The sequence below is a fragment of the Perognathus longimembris genome, chromosome 2 (genome assembly GCF_023159225.1).
Source record: "Perognathus longimembris pacificus isolate PPM17 chromosome 2, ASM2315922v1, whole genome shotgun sequence".
Lineage (NCBI taxonomy): Eukaryota > Metazoa > Chordata > Mammalia > Rodentia > Heteromyidae > Perognathus > Perognathus longimembris.
The window spans coordinates 93,720,438-93,732,405 of NC_063162.1; the positions used below are offsets into that span (position 1 = coordinate 93,720,438).

An 11,968-nucleotide genomic window follows, 5' to 3' on the forward strand; every position below is an offset into this window, starting at 1 on the left:
TATAATTTCAGGGATTTATGAGCCTCTAAGAGCTCGTTCAGTAGTGTCTAGAAGCCTGTGGAACTCAGGTTAAGACTATTCTACATGGTGCCTCAATCTCCCACTGTTGCTTTCAGCCCGACTGAGTCTTCCCTGCCCTGGTTGGGCTTTGTGACCCAGGTTCATCTCTTTTTCCTCCAGCTAAAAGCTGTCACTCCTCCAATCCCCCTCTTTTAAATTTCAATTTTAAGTTTCAACTGCACAACGGGGGTTCATTATATTTCCATACATTTATCTAATATAATTTGATCCCTTTTTCTTTCATCCTATTCTTCCCCCTCCTTAAAATCTAAACTTTCTTAGATTCAGACTTTCAGGCACAGGATGACCAAAAGTTAAAGTACAAGATGATACCCTAGCATGTTTCATGTTTTATGGTTTAGTAAGTTATGGGAACTTAAATTGAAACCCTTATCAGGCACCATGGTTACTGTTTAACAGGGATTTTTTTTTAGTGCCTGAGAACAAAGTAAATAATAAATGTTTGATTATTCTGAAATAAAAAAATTTGATGTAATATTGAAGTACATGGCTTGATTGTTACTTTTGTAAATTCCTCCCCCTGAAGAAAAATAATGATTAGCCAATGTTTATAAAACTTACTTGTGGACATTGGTTATATTCTTTTTAAGTCCCCTGAGAGCTGCTGTGGTCAGCTGTCCCCTACTGTGTCACTTGACCCTTAGCAGGACAGAAATCATAACAAAAATTTGCAGCTCAGAGAAGAACAAAATATATACATCACTTTTCAGAGGAAAATACTAGAATGAGAAGGAAGAGGAAATATTTAGTGGAACCTAGACATTTGTAAACCTTACCACCACATTGCTGTTGGCTTTGATGACTATACTGGCTCTCTAACATTAATTAGACTACTATAGCTGGCAAAAATCTCAACAATGCACAATCATAGCTTATTAATCTTTCAGTTTTCCACAATAATTAATGCAATTAAGTATACCAACTTTCATGTTTGAATAGAAACAATAAACAACCATTCACTATATGTTGGCTGGATAATTTCTTTTTCCTCTTCTTTCCTTGTTTTTCTTGTGTTTTTTTTTCTCTTTTGTGTAATGGAACTGGGGCTTGAACTCTGGGCCTGACATTCTCCCTTACCTTTTTCAATCAAGACTGACACTCTTACCACTTGAGTCACACATCTACTTCCAACTTTTTTACTAGTTATTTGAAGATGCAAGAATCTTGGATTTGTCTGCCCAGGCTGGCTATGAACCAGGATCCTCAGATCTCAGCTTCTTGAGTAGCTAGGATTTACAGGTGCGAGTCACCAATGCCAGGCTTGCTTAGATAATTATTTTGGTGGAGAATTCATTACCAAATAGCAGAAGTCAAAAATAAAACATATTTTAGAAAAACTTTACATATGAACAATATCTGCATAATTATTTTTACTTTTATACACATGATTAATTTGTAGCAACATAATGTTACTGGTTTTATTTAAGAGCAACAGGCCAGGTGAGAATGGTCTGTGAGAAAAGGGACATTAAATACGAGTCATTTATATTCTATTTTACATCTGATCTTTTTCAAGCAGTATCTGCTCATGCATAATTTTATTTTCTTTTGGAGTTCAAATGTTTTGGGTTCAGAAGAATGCAAAGACAGAATATGTTTTGTGTTAGTATTCATCTTGCTGTTTATTGTATGCTACAACTTACATAGTACTAACAAATAGGATGCTATTTGAGTTCCGGTGTGGAACAATGAGTAGTGTGGCTCAAATACAACATCCTGTGCAGGATGCTATTCTCTTTCAGTGTCATAATAATACTTATCCCATTGAACCTGCATGAAACTGACTAAATTCTTGAAAGCTCTAGGTGGTGGTTATCCCATGTGCAATCAAAGAGCCCTTGGTCAGTACATTTTGTCCAACTCTTGGCAAATGTCTTAGTAGATTCTGAACAAATCTACTAGATTCTGAAAACTATTTTCTGTCATCCAGCTGCTTCTGAGGGGTTTTCTAGAAGACAGGATGTTACACTCAACTTTGACCATCTGCCTCTTGCATGTCACAGTTTCTTCCAACCTGGCCATTGCAATCAGAAAGGAAAAAAGACCTCCTCAGACACTTTCAAGAGGTAAGAAAATCTCATTCTACATCCAGCCATTTGGATTGTTTTTAAAATACATTGTATCTTCACCCATACTCTAGTTAGAAAGCAAATAATTAACAAAAATATGTTTGCTGTATAATTTCAAAGCATTTTTTGCTGACAGTATTGGGTCATGAACTAAGGGCCTGAATGCCATCTCTGAACTTTATTGTTTAAGGATAGCATTCTACCAGTTGAGGCATGGCACCACTTCTAACTTTCTTTGGTGGTTAATTGGTGATAAGGGTTTCGTGGACTTTCCTGGCTGGATAGCTTTGAACTACGGATCCTCAGACCTCAACCTCCTGAATAGCTAAGATTATAATCATGAATCACTGACACCCAACTTTCAAATTAGCCTAATCAAAAAAAAAAAAAAAAGAAGAAGAAGGAGAAGAAGGAGAAGAAGGAGAAGAAGAAGAAAAAGAAGAAGAAGAAGAAGAAGAAGAAGAAGAAGAAGAAGAAGAAGAAGAAGAAGAAGAAGAAGAAGAAGAAGAAGAGGAGGAGGAGGAGGAGGAGAAGAAGGAAGGAACAGCAAGAACAGAGAGAATAAAGAAAAGAAAAATCCAAAACAATGAAATAAAAGGGATGCACTATTTTAAACAGTGATCAAATTACCTTTCAGAATAATAACAATTTAAGAAAGAGGCATGGCTTAAGTGATAGAATGATTGGCTAGCAAAGCATAAAATGTAAATTCAAAACCCTGGTACTGACAGAAGAGGGAGAAGGAAGAGGGGGAAGAGGAGGAAGAGGAAGGACATAATGATTTATTTCATCTCTTTCAAAATAGTAAAGAATTGGTAGGATGTCATAGCCCTTTATTTGTTTACTCATTTCCTTACTTAGTTAATAACTTGATTACTCATTGTGCCTGTATTGGAGCTTAAACTCCCTCACAAAGCTTTTTATTCATGGATGAGCTCTGTTCTGTGACTTGAATCATACCTCAAGTTCTAGCTTTTTGCTAGTTAATTGGAGATAACAGTTTCTTTGATTTGTCTGCGTAGGATGCCTTTGAACCTTGATGCTGAGATCTCAATGTCCTGAGCAGCTAGGATTACAAGCCTGAGCGACTGGCCCTCAGCCTAGTCTTCTGTTAAGAAGATAACTGGAATTTATTTTATACAAGGACACCTAGAAAATTGTACATTGTCTCAACTCCTATAATTTTAGTTAACCAATTCCTTGCTATGACTTGGAAAAAGTTTCAGAGGTTTTAGGCACTGTAATCTAGATTTATCATCGTTGACAGGTTTTAAACATTTGTATTTTTGTACCTACTGTCTTACTTTGGCTAAAAAAGAAATAGATTTTCATATGCTAAAAATGATTCTTAACAATTCTCAAAAGTGGCTACTGTATCTCCAGATAGCAGAAAGATGACCAGAATTATTTATCCCTGCCGGGCTAGATTCACCTCCACTGGTGCGGGGATGCTAAGCTTACTCCCTTATCAGTGATCCCCTTTCACCATCCCCCCTGGGCACCCAACCTGCGGGCGGCCAAAGTGGAGCGAAGGGACACGGGCAAGCCTAAGGTGCATGTGGCCGAATGAGATCCCCTTTTCCTCCCTCCTTACCCACCAAGGAAGCCAGGTGCACACGGATCTCGGAGATGCTTCAGAGAGCAATCTGGTTTATTCAGGAGGGGCTTACATTAATATAGTGATGATGACGAGGACTGAGCAGGAGCTGGCAATAGGCTGGCGAGCTTGTCTGTCCAAGAGCAGCTCCCAAGGACCTCCCTCATGGGCTAATGTCACTTCCCATAGTACCACCCTCTGGGCAAAGCCCGAGAAAGGAGAGCACAGGTGCTCGCTGGCGCAAGGTGGGGGATGGTCTCAAAGCTACCCCTTCTGATTCCGGACCCAGAAGGAGATAGGTGTGGCTTACTTCCACACTGCCCCAGGGCTGGAGGAAGGGTGGTGTCTCGGGAGCACTCTCATCGCCCTTCCCCCTCAAGGCCAAGCTGAATCCCCAACATATCCCTACATGGCTAATTCAAAATAATGAGTATAACCAGAAAGTTCTCAACAGCTGTTTGGAATTGCAATGTGAATGGAGGAAAAAAAACAACCCAGAAAACTAACAAACACATTTCAAATTCTAAAACACTGACTCACCTTCTAAATTTATTTATTATCAGAAGTGTTGTGTATCAATAAATGACCATCATTTACTTAGGTTTATTAATTCACATTTAGTTTATCAATTACACAAACTACATGTCTAGAAAATCAATATATATTTTCCAGAAGAAATAAAAGATGAAATACTTTCCCAGACAGAACTTGTCATATAGCTCTCATTGTAGAAATAATAGCCATAAAAACAATGTGCCTAATAACTTTTAAATACCAAAGACTCAAGTAGTCTTTGTCATAAAAAGCCTCCGACTATTTAGCTAAACAACATGGTTATACATTCTAATGACTCTTTCATTATCAACACTCTGTGTGCCTGCACTTAAATGTTGATGTCAAAGTTTTGGCAAAATTTTTGAAATAGGGGTAAGGGCGATAACTGTAGAGTACAGGGTTTTCCTTGAGGTGACAAAATGATCTAAAATTGATTGTGGTAATGTCTGTGAACTTGAGAATATATAAAAAATAATATATACTTTCGAAGAGTAAATTGTATCATCAGTATGTAAATTACATTTTTAAAAATGTATTGCCAAAGAACAAATAAAAAAAAAACACCAAACAACATGGAATAATCTTTCGCTTGCCTCACAATTTTGTCTCATGACTTCTGGCTATTAATTATCCCTGATATCCCTGATATCACACACTGCAGCCTGATAATGTTAGAAACACAGACAAAAATCTGAGCCAAAATTGGCCCCTTAAGTGCTTCTACTTTTGCATTAGTCCAATCTTTCCCATGGGTGGTCTGAGGCAGTTCCTGAAAATAATTCACAATATTTCTGGAAACTTGGTGCATTCTTTGCAGTGTCTTACTCTTTAATCTCAAATATGCATTCCCAACTGTACTCACCTCTTCTTTTTAGGCTTATGGGTTCTCACTTTTCAACATGCTCTATTTCCCTCTGCTCCAATATTGTAAATGTTTCTAATAAACACCCATGTTTAATTGTGTTTTCAGTCATGAAATTCCTTCATCAGAGGTTTTTTTCAAGCCAGAACTCAAAGGAAAACTTAGCAGTCCTTTTTCCCACAATGTGCTAGGCCTTAGAAAAGGTCAGCATCTCTCTGAACTTACCATATAAAGGGAATTTAGGAATACAAACGATTCCTAGTAGTTTTTCAGAATAAGTAAAGATAAACTGTTACTTCCTGCAGATTCTGAGAAAGCACAAATTTTGCATGAATCACAGATGTCCTTTCACCTACCATAGCAGCATTATTAAGTACTCAATGCACTCGAGGTCACAGGTTTTGAGGTTTGAAACAGGCTCAAATCTACACTATAACCTAAAAGTATACCAACCCTTCATATTCCATTATAATGGAGGGTTCTTTACACTATATGTCAACTAGAAGCTTGATACTTCTATAAACTTCTGTAGGGAAATCTCATATCAGATACACATTTCAGAGCTTTTCTGTTGACCAGCATTCAAGCACTGATATTTGTTTTCTTTTCCATTTCAGGATGGGGAGATGACATTACTTGGGTACAAACTTATGAAGAAGGTCTATTTCATGCTAAAAAAAGGTAAAATGCCTCTCCATTAATTTTAGCAGAGTATTCAGTTGTCTCATAGAAAATCCAAAATGTGAAAACATTTCATCCAGTAGCAGCAGCAGGCTCATTTTTCTCAACTGTACATGGAACACTATCTAGAATAAATCAGATTTTAGGCCACCAAACAAGCCTACACAAATTTAAGAAGATTAAAATCTTATCAAACTTACTTCCTAATGATAGTAGTATAAAACTAGCAAGGAACAGGAAGGATTCCAAAGTAAACAATATGTTCCTAAACAGCCAATGGGCCAAGGAAAAAAATTAAAACTATGTTGAGACAAATGAAAGTGGCTAGCATGCTAAACTTTATATAATGCAACAAAAGCAGTTCTAAAAGGAAAGTTTATAATAACAAATGTAGAAAATCTCAAACAAACAGTCTAATCCACCTCAAATAATTGAAAAACAAATACAATCTAAGCCCAAAGTTAGTAGTAAGAAAGAAAAATAAGAACTCAGAGCAGACCTAAGTTAAAAAGCAACTAGAAAAACAATAGAAGAGACCAGTAAATATATGAACTGGATTTTAAATGGACAAAATCAGCCAGCCTGGTTGACTAGCTAAGAAAAAGAGAAAAAAAAGTCAAATAAATAAAATCAGAAATAATAAAGAGAATATTATTGTTACAGGTATACAAAGAGCCTACAATGTAAGTTATATTCCAACACAGTCAACAATTTATACATATAAAACCTACCAAGACTAAAGAAATGGAAAATTGAAAAAAATCAATAAATAAATTTTAAGCATAAGCTTAAAAATCTACAAATAAAAGTCTAGGATCTGATGTGACTACTACTAAACTTTAAAGAATTAATACCTGTTATCAAGTGCTTCCCAAAATAAATTAAAAAGAGATAATATTTCTAAAGTCAGAATTATCCCTATACAAGGTCAGACATGGGTAGTACAAAAAGTTCAGCCAATGTCACTAAGGAAAACAAAAAGGGAAAAGTCAGACAAGTTAGAAACAGAACTTAAGCAGTTGTATCTTCATGTGACAGAATAAAACCCTACAAGGCTCCACCAAAGCACTAACAGAACTAATTGGTGAATTCAGTAATGTATATAATCAAGATACAACAGCAACATACAAATTTTAGCAGCACTTCCCTTTTTCAAAAAACAAGGCACAATGATGCATGCCTGGAATCCAGCTATGCTAGAAGCATAGAGGATCTAGGTCCAAGGTCCAACCTAGGCAAAAATCATAAGATACCAACTGGAAAATAAAGCGAAGTGGGAAGTAGTTTTAGTTGTACTACACACCTGCCTACCAAGCACAAAGCAATCTATTAGTGCCAAAAGAGAAAACAAAATAAAAGCCACAAAAACTTTTCCAATTTTAAAATCCAAATGTCCTAGGGGAAAAATGGGCTGTAGGAAACTCCTATGTAGGTTGCTTGCTTGCAAGTTATAGTTTGGCACAGAATGAGTGGTTGTGAAGATAGTTGGATATTACTAGCCTTTTCTAAAAGCTAAAATAAAAACCAAAACGAAGAGTAGTATTTGACTCTAGTGAAAGTCATTGGAAACTAACATTTTTCATAACATCCCTTCATCTCTGAAGATAAAATTTATATTTATCTACTTTTATGTGCACTTTAGTACACAAAAGAACCACCCACTAAGTTTTTTAAGAATAGTTCCTGGGGGGCTGGGGATATGGCCTAGTGGCAAGAGTGCTTGCCTCATACACATGAGGCCCTGGGTTCAATTCCCCAGCACCACATATACAGAAAATGGCCAGAAGTGGTGCTGAGGCTCAAGTGGCAGAGTGCTAGCCTTGAGCAAAAAGAAGCCAGGGACAGTGCTCAGGCCCTGAGTCCAAGCCCCAGGACTGGCCAAAAAAAAAAAAAAAAAAAAAAGAATAGTTCCTGGGCACCACTCCCCAGCAATTCTGATGATTGAGTAGATTGGGATGGAGCCTATGAGTTTACATTTCTAATATGCCTTTTGGTGATATTCATTCATCAAATGACTGGGGCCATACTTAGTACTACTGTAGACAAATTATTAAGACATGTAAATATAAGATTGTTAAACTTTTTGAAAGGACCCAAAGATTCAGTTTAAATTCCTTTATATGGTTTGACTCAGTGTCGATGACTACTAAATTTCACACTTTCTTTCTTTAGTAACAAACCACTGATGGTTATCCACCACTTGGAGGACTGTCAATATTGCCAAGGTAATTTTAGCTCCTGAAACCTTGTATGTAGAAAAAGTGGCTGGCAAGAAGAATTATGGCACTCAGCAAATCCATTAAAAGAAAGGTAACTGCCAGAGTACCACAATCTTACCAAAATCCATAAAGATTACCAGGGTAGTTAGTGAGCTGTTAAATATTTATTTAGGCTGGATGTAGCTCAGTGGCAAAGTGCTTGCCTAGCAGGTGCAACACTTCAGGTTCAAATCCCAGTACCACAAAATAAATAAATACATATTTATTCTATGCCCACTGGGATGTGATATTCCTCTTTAAGAGAGAGGGGGGAGGAAGAAAGGAAGAGAAGGAGGGAGGGAGGGAGGAAAGGAAAGAGGGAGGGAAGGAAAGGAAGGAAGGAAGAAAAAGAAAGGTAAAAAGAAAGGAGGAAAGGAGGAGCAATTGAGAAAACTTGCTGAAGGAAGGTGCTTTAAGCAGTGAATACATGAGCTACATGAACTTATAAAATTAGGCTGTCCTTAATGTGATGATTCCCTGATGCCTCCTGGACAAACCCTGTCACTCCTTACTCCCCATTGAGGGACTAAATGACAAGGAGAACCAATGAACTTCCGGAACCCAACTTATTTGTGTAAATGAATGAAAAATGTTAGCTTCATTTTGCTATGATATATTCAAGATGTCTTCTTCCTAAAACTAACTAGCACTTTGGTTACCCTTACAGCACTAAAAAAAGTATTTTCCCAAAATGAAGAAATTCAGGAAATGGCTCAGAATGATTTCATCATGCTGAATCTTATGGTATGTGAATTCTTAGTATTTTCTTAATACCATAATTTTGACCAATCTCTTTTTCATTTTTCCACAACCCATGGAGCTAAGTATTATTTGATATAAATTATTACACAGAGTTGGAAAAGGTTATGATGTTCTGAAAATTCAATTTGCAGGTATATTCGATATTAACTGTCAACATGATCCAATTCCTAACACTCGTTTCTTTCTTCTGTTAGCATGAGACCACTGATAAGAACTTGTCACCGGATGGGCAATATGTGCCTAGAATCATGTTTGTTGGTATGTGTGTGACTTTACAAAGTCAGTAGGAATCTTAGCCTACTTGCTTTTATGCACTTAGAAATGCTAGTTCAAGGTTATTATTCTTTTCAAAGGGAAGACAATTTGATGTTACTTTTCACATGTTCTGTAGTGTGAATTCACTGTATCTATTATTTATAAATCTTAAATATCTAAAAAGCAAGTTATCTTGGTAAGCAAATATTCTTATTTTCTTTTAGCAGAATGTACCAAGCCAGATAAATTCAACCTAGTTGAATCAACAAACTGATTCACCATCTATTCACATATATGAAAATTATAGGCAAAACCATTTGGTGTAAACCAACTGAACAACTCATGGGGGGAGAGGGAAAGAGAAAGGGGAAAGAGGGGAATGAGGGAGGAGGTAACAAACAGTACAAGAAATGTATCCAGGGGCTGGGAATATGGCCTAGTGGCAAGAGTGCTTGCCTCGTATACATGAGGCCCTGGGTTCGATTCCTCAGCACCACATATACAGAAAATGGCCAGAAGTGGCGCTGTGGCTCAAGTGGCAGAGTGCTAGCCTTGAGCAAAAAAGAAGCCAGGGACAGTGCTCAGGCCCTGAGTTCACGGCCTAGGACTGGCCAAAAAAAAAAAAGAAATGTATCCATAGCCTAACATATGTAACATCATTTTGTACATCATTTGTACATCATTTTGACAGTAAATAAGGAATTTAAAATAAAATCAATTTTGCTTCCAAAAAAAAAAAGAAAACTATAAATTTGGTTGGCACTCTCAAGAAAAATTCCTTAATGGCTATTTGGGATCTCTAGAATAGAAAGAAAGAGTTCTTCTCAGTGACTTGAAGAAGTCTCAGCCTGGCACTGAGGGCTTACACCTATAATCCTAACTACTCAAGAAGCTGAGATCTGGAGGAATTCAATTCAAAGCAGATCCAAACAGAAAAGTCCACTGAAACTGCATTTCTGATTATGCAGAAAAATGTTAGACTGGAGCCATGCATGACTCAAGCGGTAAAGCACCAGCCAACTAAACCAAATGAATTTGCAAGGTTCTAAATTTGAATCCTGAGACAGAGAAAGAGAGAGAAATGTGGGAGAAGAAGGAAGAAGGAAAGCAGGCTGGCAGGCAAGCAGGCAGGAAGGAGTCCTTCAGCTTCTCCATAGGCTGTATATACTTCCAGAGGCTATGGACAGGGAGTCCCAGGGATCAGAGCTTAAATAGCATGATTACTAATTTTATCTATCTATCTATCTATTTATCTATCTATCTATCTATCTATCTATCTATCTATCTACCTACCTACCTATCCATACATCTATCAGTTATATAATATATATGTAATGATTACTTATTTATTAGTGAGTAAAGCAATCTCTTAGGAATTATCTTTTTTACTTTCAGACCCTTCTCTCACAGTTAGAGCTGATATAACTGGAAGATATTCTAATAGATTGTACACATATGAACCCCAGGATATGCCTGTATGTAAGTATTCATAAGTTACCTTGGATGGTGGTAAGAGTTGGCCCCTGACTATTAAAGGACCCAGTGATGGCCTATATCATTGCTACCCATAATCCAGAATCACTGGGGCTGCTGATATTCAAAATGTAAACTCCTAGCTTCCACTGAGTCATCTCTGCTTTTACAGGAATATCTGAAAGTTCTTAAGATCACTAAATTTTGAGACAACTTAAAACACCTTTATACACATGAAAATGACATAGACCTTGAGAGTTCATTTTCCTGGTGTCAGAAATCCCATGTGATTTCCTCCAATGATAGGAATGAAATATTTTCTCTGCTGCTTACAACTATAAGCAAATCATTATTAATGATATTTAAAAGGGTAATTATTCCCCTCAACTCCAGCAATACAAGGTCAGTTTAATAAGTGATTAAAAAGAAAACAGAGGCTGGAAGAGTGGTAAAGTGCTTGCCTATCAGGCATGAAGCTCTGGGTCTATTCCTCAATACCATATACACAAAGAAAGCCAGACATGGTGCTGTGGCTCAAGTGATAAAGAACTAGCCTTGAGCTAAAGAACACAGGGACGGTGTCCAGGCCCTGAGTTCAAGCACCAGGACGGAAGGGAGGGAGGGAGGGAGGGAGGGAGGGAGGGAGGGAGGGAGGGAGGGAGGGAGGGAGGGAGGGAGGGAGGGAGGGAGGGAGGAAGGGAGGGAGGGAGGGAGGGAGGGAGGGAGGGAGGGAGGGAGGGAGGAAGGAAGGAAGGAAGGAAGGAAGGAAGGAAGGAAGGAAGGAAGGAAGGAAGGAAGGAAGGAAGGAAGGAAAGGAGAAAGGAAGGAGAAAGAAAACAGATTCAATTGCATGTCTTGAAAAAAAGTTGATCAACCTGCCCTGGCTGGTGTGAGTCATAAATTTACATACACACTGTTAGCATTCACTACAGCATCGATTATACCTATTAATTTAGGAGGGCCAATTTCAGATCTGACCATTATTGATAGGCTACACCATTTGATCCTTTCATTCCTAATAGCAGAATATGTGTTTACTGTGATTTCAGTGATAGAAAACATGAAGAAAGCCTTAAGACTTATCCAATCAGAGTTGTAATGGATGATGGAAAAGGCACCTGCAATCTAAAAGGTCAGGGGGTCATGAAGATAACCTCTGGCTTACTGATAAATAACTAATATGGATATGGATATATATATATATCTTCTGCAATATTACATTATTTAAATGTTTCAATGTGCTTGAAATAACTTTATGGAAATAAAGTATTTCAATATATGTTGAAACCTAAACAGAAAATGTAGTGGTTTGGTTTCTGCCTGCATCAATACCAAAGAAAGCTTTTCTCCAACCAGTTATGGTGACAAAAGGATC

General features: G+C 37.4%; 1 protein-coding gene across 1 annotated transcript; it reads left to right on the forward strand.

Moving 5' to 3' along the window:
• The first annotated feature begins 2,011 nt into the window (after positions 1–2,011).
• Positions 2,012–11,692, forward strand: Agr3 (anterior gradient 3, protein disulphide isomerase family member). Its single transcript, XM_048337829.1, has 7 exons — positions 2,012–2,147; positions 5,782–5,845; positions 8,018–8,070; positions 8,771–8,847; positions 9,060–9,123; positions 10,516–10,599; positions 11,643–11,692. The coding sequence occupies exons 1-7, from the start codon at positions 2,042–2,044 to the stop codon at positions 11,690–11,692; spliced, it is 498 nt and encodes a 165-aa protein (XP_048193786.1). The 5' UTR covers positions 2,012–2,041.
• The last annotated feature ends 276 nt before the right edge of the window (positions 11,693–11,968 follow it).